The following is a 14,579-nucleotide window of genomic DNA, read 5'->3' as shown; positions in this document are numbered from 1 at the left end:
GGAAAAAAAATGGACGGATAATGAAGCAGTGGATTCGTCCTCCTCCTCTCATGTGGATGGTTTCCTCAATATTGCATAATTATAACTAAATATAAATAACTCGAGTTGGTCTCTCTAATTTCATCTCGCATTAACTCGTTAAGTTGAGTAAATAAGTTCATCTTGACATTTAAAGTAAGTTTTCATTACCTGTTTCATTCACAAACATTCATAGTAGTAGTCAGTTAGAGTTATATCTATCGAACTATGACATGTGAACAATGATAGGTTGGTCAAAATGTTTACTAGCCTTAAAATGTAATGCCTAAGGATTTAAAATCAATCTTTTTATCAAGAGAGAAACTGTTGTGCAAAGGAGGCACTAAGCCCCTTCAACATAACACACAAGCATTAAAATAAACTTTTTCAATGCTAGTTACTCAGTTTTAATTTACCTTCTCCATAACCACGAGAGCTATTATCGATTCATGTCCTTAACTTAGCTAAACACTATGCTTGGAGGGTTTTCTCATAGCCATGAGGGCTAGAGTTTATTCTTGCTCTTAACCTAGCTAAGTACTATGCTTTGAAAATTTTGTTTATTTATGCATCACATACCAACAAGACTATAGTATTTACTCTTTATTTCTATAGGCATACATGGCTCTAAACAAAATTTCTTGTCATCATTGAACAGATTTGAATGTATGGATAAGAGGGACACGGATGACAACTATTAGGTCCGTCCTATTGTACTTGCATTTCATGCCTAAACAAAAAGGCTGATGATTTTTTTGTTTGCATGATGGTTGCAAGTAAGGATTCTGACTTCTATTATCTCTGTATTCAAAAGATGTTCAACCTATCTAAGCAGAGAATGTCTTTTGCAGCTACTTAACTTCTTTTCTTTTAGATGTAACTAAAACATCAAAATGTATTTTTATATGTACACATATTTTAGCAGAAAAAAATATGTACCTATTTTTACTTGCCATTGTCAATTCTCTTTTGAATCGTTTGGTTCAAGTTGTGAATAAAGATATATAGTAGAATACTCCAACACACACACATATGCATCCTAAATTGAATTGTCAATTTAGTACCAAGAGGTTAATAAGGTACTTAATTATTAGAGATTTGAGTTCTTTGACCTAGAGATCTATTAGGGATACCAACTCACAGTCATAATATCCTCGAATTGAGTGGTTTAAAAGCAGTAGGTATCACTATCTTAGTGTTTTCATTTTTCATTTTTCTCAAGTACCTTGCAATGGCAAGTACACTGCTCGAATGCAGAATCTTAATGACTCCAAAATACTAGAAGCTATCAATGTGAAACTTAGAATGGCTCATGCCAAAATTCACAAATAAAACCCTAAGTTATCTCTTCTTTACCCTGTAAATAGATATAGACCCTTTCTCGCTAGGGCAATAAATTTTTTTGAAATATAATTTGTATTTCTTTTTCTCTAATTAAGGTTCATTTTTACTTTTAGAATGATTCTTTAGCCCTTGAGATGGAATTCCCTGTCGAACCTATTCCTTCTAAAGCAAGCCTCTATGTCTTACGTTGCATTGAGGACGTGACTGCTTCTAAACTTATTGTTGGTTCTACCAATGTTGAAATGTTATATTGAAGGCTCCCTACTTCAACTTCTACTTTTAATGATTAGATCGAGCTCTTAGCATCTCTTGTGAAAAACAAGAAAGATGGACTCAAACTTTTAGACGAGAAAGAAACTCACTCTTCTGCAAAAAATTCACACCCAATCATTTGCTACCTTCTCCTTCTCAGGTGCAGAGCTAACCAATGTCCTTAAGAAAGTTATGTGGACTTAACCCAACCTTCATTATTACACCTACTGCTCCCTCTGTCAATGTCTAAAGTAGTACTTTTAGCCACAATCCAGCAATACTAGAAGCACTTAAGGATTTTCAATAGGATTTATGTTCTCTGAGTGAGTTCACAAGGCTGGAAATGGTACCTAAATTTTCTAAGTGTTTTCCGCTTCTTCCTTCAAAACAAGTCGAGATCGAAGGAGCCAGCGTTGACAATTAACTTTGGACCCTCTCCAACAAAGGTTTTTTTGTACCTATCTTACTTGAGTCTTGGCTTTTTTTGGCCGAGTTACGTGTTCTTGCATGGATGAAAGTCAGGTTCATATTCTTAAAGGCACTCAATTCTTGGACAAAGGAGAGTTAATCAATGCTCCCTTTGCCATGAACTTCTTAGATCCATCCAAGTGCTCCACTAATAGTGGGATTTATGGACGTACAAAAGGTGTTATGGACTTCTTTAAGTCAAATGCAGATTATTACTCATATTCTATTTGGAATATTTACAGGCCATATATCAAATGCGTCAATAAATTCTCGATAACAAAGAAGTGTGTGAGTTGAGTATCATTTGGTTTGAGCATATTGTTTGGTATATGTTAAATCATTTGGAATTATTGTTTCTTAACAAAGCTCGAGGGTTCCACCCATCATTGATAGGGTCATGGCTTAGAAGACAAGCATGTAACTTGGTTTTAGCACATATTGCTTCCATTCACTTCCGCAATATGATGTTAGAAGTTCTCAAAGAACTTAAGGAAGATGAACCAAGAACATTTTTGACATCCTATGACAATTACAAAGGAGTCAAAACTCTACTTAGTTTGCTTAAACCCAACATAGAGGAAGAATCTACCCATCTCTCAGAAGACCTATTTCTCTAACACTTCTAACTCTCTTACGATGTTTTTAATCCTTACTATTATTTCGAGCTCTAACTTTGGTAGAGAAAAAACTAAAAGCTACAGTAACGAAGGAAGAGCCAAAAATCTACTTGTAAAACATCTTCTTGGTAAGTGATTGTAATATTTTCAGGTAATTACCAACCTGGCTAGAAGGATAGAAGAAGGATCCTATGTAGTGTGGAGGTTGAGAATCAAATTTTTGTGCGTTGTCTTTTTGTGAACAAAATTTTAGAATTGTACCCACCTAAATCTATGTCTACGAAATTTTTTCATCAACATTTCAATAATACTTGTCTACTTAATTCCGCCATGTTTGGCTGAGAAACACTGAACCGCTAAAAAATTGGTTCTACAATACTGGCTTTTTTAGACAACACATTGCAATAGTTGTAATTGACTTAATCTCACTAACTTTACATCTCAGTTTGAAAAATTTGGATCTCACATTTGTACTTCAAACCTAAAGATTTGTGAGAATCGTGATATAAGCACTGCTTATCAAGGGATTGAACCATATTCTTCTTCCTCTACTCAACCCCCACTTAACTTTTATTGACCTTCTTAGTTGCAACTTGGATAATAAACTCCAACTGGAATTAGATGTGCACCATACCCTCTCTCAATTACTTTTTCATACCTTCTTTAACAAAGTGGTAAACTTGAAACCACAATGGCTTAGCACTGACACTGCATGGTATACTCCAATATACAAAAATTAGTTGGAGTAGACAAGGCTGGAAATTTGGTTTGTAAACAACTTGCTTACTTGGCAATTTATGTAAACAACTTGCTTGTTGGATTTTGAGAGCATTGGGCAAGGACATTAGAACTAATTGGGTGTGTGCACGGCGCACACACACACACACACACACCCACTAATCTATGTGTGTGGAGCATCATTGGCTTGTGAAGCTCGAGTCCACATTAAGACCAGAATGGCAACATTATTCAGCTTCATCATGAATATCCCAGCGCTTGCAGACATCCTCCATCTTTTGTGGCCTCAACCCTTTCGATGCATGTTGAGTCCCTTGTACCAGCTTTGCATCTTCCCACATATTAGCACTTGCATAGATTCTGGCCATTGCAATGAAAACTGCAGCATGTTTCTCATCTGCTATGTGTGCACTTTCAAATGCCTGCCTAGCAAGTTCTATGTCGCCCCATTTGCGGCATGCACCCAGCAAGGTGCTCCATGTGACTAGATTAGGTTGGCATGGGAATTTCTTCAATATTGCGACCGCTTCGTCAAGGCAGCCAGCACGTCCTAAAAGATCAACAATGCAGTTGTAATGATGGATGGTCACAAGACCAACATGTTGTCTCGCTAAAGCCTGAAAATCAATCAAACCCTTCACCACAAGTCCCTCGTGGCTGCAAGCAGTGAGAATACTAAGATATGTAACCTCATTAGGCTCCACATCTTGTCCCTTCATCTTTTCAACCAGGTCGAAGACACACGCGCTCTCCCCCTTGAACGCATACCCCGCAAGTAGTGCGTTCCACACCACTACATCCTTAACTGGCAAATCATCAAACACATCATGGGCTTCTAAAAGCAGACCACACTTTGAATACATGTCCACTACTGTGCTGCGAACAAAAGGATCTTCTTCAAATGCTTCTATGCTAACATCCGCATGCAATTCTTGCCCCTTTTCGACAACTCCAAGGCACCCACAAGCTTTCAAGCACCGCACATATGTCAGTAAGTCTGGAGAAATGCTCATTCCTTTCATTTGCTCCAAACAGGACAATGCTTCCTCATCAAAGCCATGTTCAAGATATCGTGAGCTCAATGCATTCCATGAAACAACATCCTGTACCTGCAACTCATCGAACACATCCCTTGCTTCTAGAAGCATACCACACCTGGCATACACATCCACTAAAGTATTCCCAACAAAAGTATCTCTTTCAAACCCCTCTATTGCAATCATTGAGTGAAGTTCACGTCCTCTATCAAGCGCACCTATCTGGCCACATGCTTTCAAACCGCAGACAAATGTAACATCATTAGGAGCAACTCCATCTGCTTGCATCTCTTTCAGACAATTGAGTGCTTCAGCACCAAAACAATGATCAGCGTACCCTGATATTAATGCAGTCCAAGAGACGACATTTCTTGAACATAGCTTGTCAAAAATCTTTAGTGCGTCAATAAGAGCACCAGACCTGGCATATATGCCCACTAAGGCACTGCCAACAAGGGGATCCCTCTCTAGTCCCTCTTTTGTAACCTCAATGTGTATGTCCTGCATTTCATCCATGAGCCCTGAACCATCATAACCTTGCAGAAGTGCAATAAAAGTCAATGCATTTGGAGATACATCTTGCTGACGCATAATTCTTAGACAATGTGACGCTTTGTCACGTTCGCCCTGCTCAGCATACGCTGCAATGATAACATTCCATAAAACAACATCGCGAACAAGTAGCCTATCGAACACTCTTTCAGCTTCCATGACTGATGCACACTTCGCATACATATCAACCAAAGCGCTTCCCACAAAAGGCTCTCCTTCAAGGCCTACTCTGACGATTTCTTGATGGATTTCTTGCCCTTTACTCATGGCGCCTAGGCTGGTACAGGCCTTTAAGGTACAAACAAATGTAAAAGCATCAGGATAAATGCCTTTAGCTTGCATCCTTTCGACACAATCCAAGGCTTTCGCATGAGGACCATGTTCGGCATAGCCAGCGATTAGCGCTGTCCATGAAACAATATCCTGCACAACCAGCTCATCAAACACGTCCTGTGCTTCCGCAAGCAGCCCGCATTTCACGTACATGTCCACTAGAGTACTAGCAACAAACTGATTACCTTCATATGTGTTTTTAATAACCTCTGCATGTGTTTCATGGCCCTTCTCAACACGTTGCAATTTTGCACAGGCTTTAAGGATCAATTGAAGAGTATATCTGTTTGGAGATACATTTTGTTCCTTCATGCTCTGATAAAGGTTGAGAGCATGTGCAAAGTCTCCACTTTCAACGTATCCTTGAATAAGAAAGGTCCAGGAATGCTCATTTTTGTATTTTAGCGATTCAAAGACCTGCTGTGCCTCTGAAAGGCCTCCACAATCCGCAAGAGTAGGGACAAGGTAATTGCCAATCACTGTATTCTCCTCCAGTCCATGTTCACGAATGTGCAAGTGTGCACGCCTTGCACAATCCAAATTTTTCTCTTTCCTGCATTTCTGCAACACGCAAACGATGCTGCCTATTGAGGCTCCCTCTGTCAGTTGCTCTAAACCAACAATGGCATTCTCTAAGCTCGATGCTTCCCAATTATAAAGCTCAAGAGCTTGAGATGTTTTCACAGTTCTGGCACTGTTAAGACACGCCATCTTCCTCTCTAAAGGAAGGCTTAAGAACTATAGACATGCTCAAGAGCCGTAGCTGATAACTTCCGCTTAAGCAATCTCTCTCTCTCTCTCTCTCTCTCTCTCTCTCTCTCTCTCTAGTATAAGGCCCTCAGCTCAAGATTTGTAGGATAGAGCAATTTGGTCCCTTGGGATTATCCATTCATCTCTCTCTCTCTCTCTCTCTCTCTGTGTGTGTGTGTGTGCGTGCACACCCATGCTCTTGCCGTGAAACACCCACACCTAAAATAATTGGCTGTTCAAGGTGTTGGTAAAAACAACCCTCGGAATTTCAGTGATTCTTATGTGCATGCTTCCTTGTTGCAAGAACAGTCCTATCAAAATCAAGTATAAGATGACATAAACGAGATTGGTTGAGGTACATGAACAGTTAAAGTCCTTTTTTGTGAAGAGGTTTGGAAAGCAAAAATTGGATGTTGGCAAAGAATGTCTCGCCTGGTAAGAGGTATGCCACAATGTGCTGTATTCTCTGGCCATCTTATAGCCACACTATCTACCATCCAAAAGAAATGCAACTTTTTTCTAGTCCTCCTTGGAGAGCAAAAGGTTTCTAAGAAACCATGTGACTGCGTGTATCTTGAGCTAGAGAACACCATGCGGAGTATAACCACAAACGCACAAACCGAAAGCTGTAAATGCATCCAGCCCTGTTGCATATTTTCACCACATAATTTGCTGTTCAGGTCAAACACCAGCAATTCAACCTGTGGAAGTTTGCGATGTGGAAGCTTGGAGAGAAACCCAGATCTGTGTGAAGCCTCTCTTTATCTTGTTAGAGTATAATACCACGCTTCCTAGGGTTTAGGGTAATGAGAAAGAAAAAACCCACAAGTGCAGCTAGAGTATGAAGCAGTCGACAAATCAATCCCCATCTGCCCTCAAAGACATGGTAACAACTCGTATGTGAGGCCATGTCTGACTGCCCGCACGTGTATTCATGGATCCACATCAGTCTCTGGCTGCCTTATGTGAATTTATAATCCCACTGTTGTAGTGCGGTGTGCCAACAAAGAAAGCAGGCAAGCTTCCATACCTCGGCAGAAGAGGGCATGTTTGGACTTCGAGGTCATGCAATTCCCGGCCAATTGCTTGCTGCTGGTACCTGCATTGGTCTGATACTCTGCGCACCTTGCAAGAGAGCTTTTACCAACCATGGCCAACAGCAGGGACTGCGTCAGGCGGAGAGAATATCGTGATCGCTGCTCGCTCCTTGCACAAATGAAAGTCGTTTATAATACCCCTCAAATTTCAAAAATTCCCCAAAATACAATTTTTGCACAGTCTAATGTTTATGACAATGGAGATCTATCTTTGAGAGTCTCTGACAAAATTATTCACCAATGAGCTCACGTGTAGAGACATCCGTGTTCAAAAATGATGGACAATCATGTCTGAAGAGCCCTCAATACCATCTAAAATCCTACTTCTATCATCTGTTTTAGAGATGCTTGCAAGGTTAATAAGGGGTATTTTGGAATTTTGGCAAAATTGAAGGGCATTTTGGGAATCTTTGGCCAAATATGAGGGGTACATAGGGAATTTTAAAATTTGAGGGGTATTTTGGAAATTTCTGCAAATTACATGGGTATTTTGATCATTTTTCCTTTTTTTTTTTGGAAAATATGTGTGAATGTTGTGGAGTGTGTCCACGAATGTGTGACCATGGTGGCGGTAACAACCTAAGGGCTGGTAGGGTAAAGGTGCCAAGTCAAGGACACCGAGACTTGATCATCATCATCTCAAATCTGATTTAAGTGAGGAATGGCGCAAAAATGATGCTTGAGAGGAGGGCTTCCATGCGCAAAAAGCGGGAGTGCATTTGATGCACTATAGTGAAGGCGAGATGCACATTTTCATTTTACTGTGTAACAAAACTGAGTGCTAGTAGCAAGGCCCATACCCGCCCCATACAAAGGACACAAATGATGGGGGATTTGATGAATGGAAATTGAACACGTCAGCTTTCTTGTACCATCACACCCACATGGTTGTCATGTTTTGGAAATGTGTTGTACAAAATAAATCCCCGTTGAGTGGCCTACTACATGGACCCGCACTTGTATTGCGACTTTTACCCTAGAAGGTGTAATGATCTTGTCTTAGGCAGGGTCTAGGTGTATCTGCATGTAGTCCTTTGGGCAGGAGAGTAAGGCTTTATAATCAAGTACACTTGTATGAAGGAAACAAGAGCATTTAGTCCATAATCCAAATCTGTGTGTCACCCATGCTGTGTATTCCATATTTATAGAGATGATGGGCATTTAGATAGTGCTATTTCAACTATCTGTTGCTCTCTAGCATAGGTCTTCCCTAAACATTCATTTTTTGCTAGAAGATAGGCCAACCTCTCTCTCCACGCCAAGCTTAGCTCTCCTCACTGCGAGAATGTCTCAATGCATCCCAAGTTCACTACCAACAACACACAAATGAAGCAGATGTTGTAGGCCATATCCAACATGATGATCCATGTTATCTATATCAATCGGTCCTTGTTGAATTACCTATTTACTGTTGCACCATATACATAGTGTTTGGCCATTATAGCTTATGGGGGACTCTCGTAGCTGAACATAGATTTCAGAGCCACATTTTTGATACATTGTACTTTATTTTTTCCAAGAGCCATGTACATGAACTGATGTATGTAATTTTGATCCTGGAGCTACATATTTTTGAGTTGTAAATGCCTTATTATGTATGTAAGGCTCAAAGTAGCTGGTCAATGGCCATTTTTTAAAAGCCCTAGGTATATAAGACAATAGTTTAGCTTGAAAGGGACAATTCTTTTGGATAACTAAAGAGCTCTTGTTGTATTTATTGTCAAGTGGCTTATCAGCTCAACTTTGTAATCAACATAACCCTTGATTGGGTAATCTATTTCAAATTGTGAAAGTTGCATTGTGTTCCTCTTCTCTTGCTCTTTCTTTTAAGAGTAAGCACTTCAAGTTTGTGGTGGTTTGTGACTAAGCGTCTACGAGCCATATCTTCAATTTTGATTGCTTAAAACTTTGTTTTATATCATTTTAACTACAGGAGAGTGTTATTAGACCTTAGGGTGACCTATTTGGATAGTTATGTTACAGTTTTGATGACCTGGTTCATGATGAATCGTGATTTTTGTTGTCATAAAAACTAATATCTAATTCTCCTATATGATTTTCTCATGTTAAACTGATCATTTAATATGGGGAAGTGCCAGGGGAGAAAAAACTAGAATATTGGTTAAGTTGGCAGACCGGCCATAGTAAGGATCCAAAGGAGGGAAAACAGGGAACCAAAGGGGGGGCCATCAACAAAAGAGAAATGTGCAACAATGGCCTTAAAAGACCGTATGGTTTAGCCCATTAGTACTTCCAAAATGCTAAGGTTCCAAAATTCAAAGGTTGTGTCCAAAGGTCAAACATAGGGAAATTGGATGCTTTGTGTGTGTCCCAAGAGCTTCATGCATCCCTACATAGGAGGGGGCGAGCCCTAGTTGTAGGAGATGAGAGAGAAACTCTCTCTCTCTCTCTCTCTCACACACACACACACACACACACACACACACACACACAAGCTCCCTTTACACAAAGGGAATGAGGGACACATGTCAGCTCCCTAGCCTAGATGCCCACAAGGTGTACTCAAATCCTATTGGATGACCTTGGAGGTGGACCAATGAGAATTAGGCGAGAGTAAATCTAGTTTAATCAATTTAAAAACACTTAATAAAAGAACCAATAAGAAATTAAGCTCTCTAGAAGACTATTGGACAGTCTGGGGTCCAATGAGCATTCACCAGCACAATGGCTTGCGTGATTCTTATGGGTCCAATGAGAGTTTAGTTGCATTTATTAATTACCTAAAGCTCTCACAAAAGGGGAAAGGGGGACACATGTCAGAAGGCTATCACTTATGCTGCTTAATTTCCATTGGCTGAGGCTGGGGAGGTCCAATAGGGTTGTAGCATGAGCAATGAGCAAGGGGGGTCGACCAAGAGAGAGAGGGGGCTGATTTTCTCAAGGCATTATTCACTCACACAATCAATGCGTGAAGCAAGAAGACTCTCTCTCTCTCTCCTTCTCAAGCTTTAATGGAAAGCTTACCACATACTCCAAGCTTGTGAGAAGGGAGGCCTACACCAACAACTCTTGGCTTTGTGATGAAAATCCAACCAAGAGCCAAGCTTCAATGCATGCTCATATCCTCTACCATGCTAATTACTAAGCTAAGCTATGCTAATATGAGTGATTATGTGAGGAGATGTATATCTTTCTCGTAAGACTACTCCTTCCTCTCTATCTACTCTCATACCCCGCTAGCTCTCACCATCTTCGAAGGTGTGTGAGGTCTTGGGTCTGAGACCGTGAGGGAATTGATGTTGTGTTTGATAAGTGTCTTGCTTAGTGCTTGAAGTTTCCATCTTCATTGCACTAGCTAGTATTGAAGGAACACAAAGAATTGTATTGTAAAATGTCTCTGTTGAGGGAGAAACCATAATACAAATCCTTTTGGAGGGGGGACCGGCTCCATGCAAATCCGGTCCTCAACTGTTGTCAATCGCTTAATTTCTCTCTCTTTTGAAGTATTGTTCATGCTATCTAACTAGGTGTTATACTTTTTGTTGCTCTCATTACCCAAGCACTCTTGTTATTCTTATTAGGAATCTATTCTAACGAAATGCTCACTATGTTCATGCTAGTTTCCGCTACACACAAGTTGCTAGGCCATCTAAATGTTACATTGGTATCAGAGCACAAGGTTTCTCTTTTCTTGCTCAAGAAGGGAGGTCCTCAAGCTAGCTATAAATGGTTGGTGTTATTAATTGCATGTGAGTAAGTAGAATAGGGATTTTTCAGCACTGGAGTGCGCCTGGCTTCGTGCAGATAACGGGGCATCACCGTCGAGAGCTATGGTCTTAATAATGGAGTCCTACGGGGCTTGCCTACGGCTTATTAACCACTATTGAGCTATTAGCTGAAGCTTGAAAAAAGCCGGTGTTGTTTTGGTGTTGAACGACCGTCTCTTCTATTCCTTGCAGTTAATGGTATCCGAGCCAGGGGTACAGTAGCTTGAGTGCTTTTTCTAAAGGGGTAAAGAGGAGTAGCAACTAGGGCTTGAAGTGTCAAAGTACACCTAAAAAGTTTACACCTAAAAGTTGTTAGAATGGATGACAATAGTAAAGAGAGTGAAATTAATGTTGATAACTTTGATTTTGCTAATGAGCAGGCTACTAATGATGCCCCTATGCTTGTTAACTACCTTGTTTCTAGGCTTCAACAAGCTATGGGTAATCTATCCCTCCAAAGTGAAGTGCAACGGTAGCTTCGTGCTCATGGGATTCTCCAAGCTCCCCACCATGACGAGAGAGCACCTAGGAAGCCTCCTTGTGAGACTTCCAAAAGAGGCCTCTCTCCAATTCGGGAAGAAGTAGAGGATCCATATGAAGGGCTCATAAATTTTCTCCTTGATGACGCATCTCCTTCTCAAAGGAGAATTCAAGAGCCTTCATTGAAGGAACACGAAAGAAGTGAGTCTCTTGCCACCTCGACAGAGATGGCTCCACGAAGACGGTGGGATAAACGCTCTCCATCACCTCCAAAACGGAGAAGACCATCGCACACTTCTCCACACCATAGTTCAAAGAGGGATAATAAAAATCAAGAGAAGAAAAAGGTGAGAAAGAGGACACCCTCTTCTCCATCTTCTTCATCCTCTTCCTCTTATGAAAGTAATGGTGAAGACCAAGAAGATCAAGGAAAGAAAAGGGCGAGAAAGAGATCACCCTCTTCTCCACCTTCCTCAAATTCTTCATCTTCTGAAGAAAGTGATGGTGCAACTTTTGAACCATCAAAAAGAAGAGGCCATAGGAAATCCTATGCCGTGTGGAAGAGGTCGTCCAAGGTCAAGAAGTTCAAAGTGGGAGGGAAGAGCATCTCTTTCCTTACCTATGATGGCACCTTTGGTGCTACAGACAAAGTCTTGGCCTTTATCCAACAATTCGATTCGGCATTTGGAGATGAGGGCTTCACGGAGTCCTCTAAGCTACGCCATGTAGCCATGCACTTTCAAAAGTCTTCCAGACAATGGTGGTCTAGCCTACGGGCCACCGGTGAAGCTCCACGAACATGGAAAGCTTTAAGAGCTTCCATTATGAAGCAGTTTTTGGCCACGGATGCCAAAGACAAAGTACTCACCGAATGGTGAAGCTTGAAGCTCTCTCCCTACGAATCCATTCACAAATATGTAGACAAGTTTTGGGACTTACAACTCAAAGCCACTGTCCTCAAGAAGTTGGATTTTGGAGAGCAAAAGCAACAATTTTGTGCGGACTTAATTGAAGAAATGGCGGAGTATGTCAACTCCCAAAGGCCACGCACCATATTGGCGGTTATACACCATACTATAGTGGCTTCTCGAATCAATTTCCAAACGGGGGCTAAAAGAAATTTTAAGCCCATGGAAAACAAGGGTTCCAATGAGCTTAAGGGGAAGGACAATGTCCAAAAGTCTCGTAAGGGCAATTCCAAAAAAGCTAAAGAGAAGGGAGTTTACAAAGGAAAAAATAAACTCTCTCCTGAAGAGCTTGAGCATGGGGGATATTTCCAGGCAAGCAATTTTTGGTGAGCGGTTTTTAAGAATCAGGTGAGCAGATTCTCTCTTCCTCCTTGTCGACTCTTTCGCCTTTTTCATATCTCTATCTCTGAGAGAGAGAGAGAGAGAGAGAGAGAGAGAGAGAGAGAGAGAGAGAGAGAGAGAGAGAGAGAGAGAGATATTAGGGAGGTTGAGACATAGACAAAGATTTAGGGTTTTAGGTACTGAAAACAATAACATCCATTAATAATAGAAAGTTACATTTTATTGCACTTGCATTACATAGGCAAGAAGCGTTCATCTTCTGGAAGGCCCGGTTTTAGGAGTAGATGTGCTACCTTCGAGTGGCAAAAGAAGATTCACCACGTTCCCTAGGTGCTGCATCATTTCCTCCTCATCCTCCTCTGTAATGAGCCCAATCTTCTTCCTGCAAGAGAAAGCGAATTGTCCCTTCTCGACCAAGTTGAGTAAGCTCCGCATATTGAGTTCCTTGCGGCAATGATAGAGGCAATACACATTGATCGTTGCCTTTAGAGCCTCCCTAAACCAGTCGGCTACATACAACGCCTCTCCGTTGGGAATGGCTTCCATGGCATTCCACGCAGACTTGATTTTATTCTCAAGATAGCTGGTCATCATGAAAAATAATGTGCAACGGAACCTACTGGAAGCTTTCACAAAAATAGATTCAAGCAATGGTAATTTATAGACATTGTGAAAATATTATATTACTTTATTCATGATTTGACAAATAAACAACCATTTTCCATATTTGAAAAAAACTGCAAATCATTGTACCAAAATGTGGCAATCATAAGATAAAATTGGAAACTAGTACAATTGTCCATTTTGTGAAGCATACTAAGAAAAAGTGAGGATTGACAAATGCTATGCATCCATGCTTGGATAGGTCCCGGCTTCTGCTCAGTGCCCTGAAGATATCAGCATCTGTCACAATTGGTTGATGGATAAACATGTTCTCATTTTGGCTTAACCCTAGCACACACAGATAAATAAAATACAAATGTTTACATGCAAGATATGGTTTTTGCTTTGACACCCGTTCCATGAAGTCTGGACTTGTTGCAAATACAAACTTTGTACATCCCGACATGACCATCTTCACTTTTGGTCTCTACTTTGAAGACCTCATTAACACCATCTGCTGCACATATCTCTTCTATGACCTTCGCTCTTAGGGCTAGTGCTAAACTGATCTTGCGAGTAGCATCTTTGGAAATGGAAGTCCGATACCGTACACGCACACCATCTCGCACTATGGCTCTTGCACTGCCTTCAGGAGTGGATGTATCTTTTGACTTAAAGGAGATTTGGTCATATTTTGTGCAGGAGCAACCGGCGTTACATTAGATATTCCTTCTTTGCTGAGCTCCACTTGATACCCCCCTTCATGCAATATTTGTACCTCATCCTCCCATAGGTTGGTGCCCACATGCACGGGCCAAGATGTGTGGTGGATGTTGAGGCTGCGGCTCAATGTTCTGGTCTACTGTATGGCAATGCAAGACATGATCCGGACAAAACCGAAACCATTGACGCACGACACCATTTGGATGTTTTCGATATCCTTCAAAAGATGGGGCTGGTATACCAAGGCTCGAACCTGCAATACTGCATCCACACCTTCATCCTCCTCTTGGCGTGCCACTACATGTGACCCTACTACCTTGTGGAGTTCGGAGTATGGCCCACATTGCCTCATTGACCTTGCGATCAACTACATACTGCCCACCAGAACCTATACTTTGTTTTGGGGTTTGCATATCCCTTCTTTTGCAAAGTTGATCTTACATGGTCTTCCACACTTCTTGCGATCTTTGGTGACCGAGTTGTACTCAGGCCTATGTGATGCGTCATCTTCCACGTTGATAACCTCATT

General features: G+C 41.0%; 1 protein-coding gene across 1 annotated transcript; it reads right to left on the bottom strand.

Annotated features, from left to right (window-relative positions):
• Positions 1 to 3,455: 3,455 nt before the first annotated feature.
• Positions 3,456 to 7,337, bottom strand: LOC147463304 (pentatricopeptide repeat-containing protein At2g33680-like). The gene has a single exon (XM_086487963.1). The coding sequence runs from the start codon at positions 6,068 to 6,070 to the stop codon at positions 3,665 to 3,667; it is 2,406 nt and encodes an 801-aa protein (XP_086344089.1). The 5' UTR covers positions 6,071 to 7,337; the 3' UTR covers positions 3,456 to 3,664.
• Positions 7,338 to 14,579: the final 7,242 nt, after the last annotated feature.

This window comes from Adiantum capillus-veneris, chromosome 2 (assembly GCF_014529385.1).
Source record: "Adiantum capillus-veneris isolate H3 chromosome 2, ASM1452938v2, whole genome shotgun sequence".
NCBI lineage: Eukaryota > Viridiplantae > Streptophyta > Polypodiopsida > Polypodiales > Pteridaceae > Adiantum > Adiantum capillus-veneris.
Note: the sequence above shows the minus strand (reverse complement) of the source record. Positions and strands in the feature narration are given on the sequence as shown.

Coding starts and splice junctions, on each gene's coding strand:
- LOC147463304 (XM_086487963.1), bottom strand. CDS start 6,070: ATGGCGTGTCTTAACAGTGCCAGAACTGTGAAAACATCTCAAGCTCTT.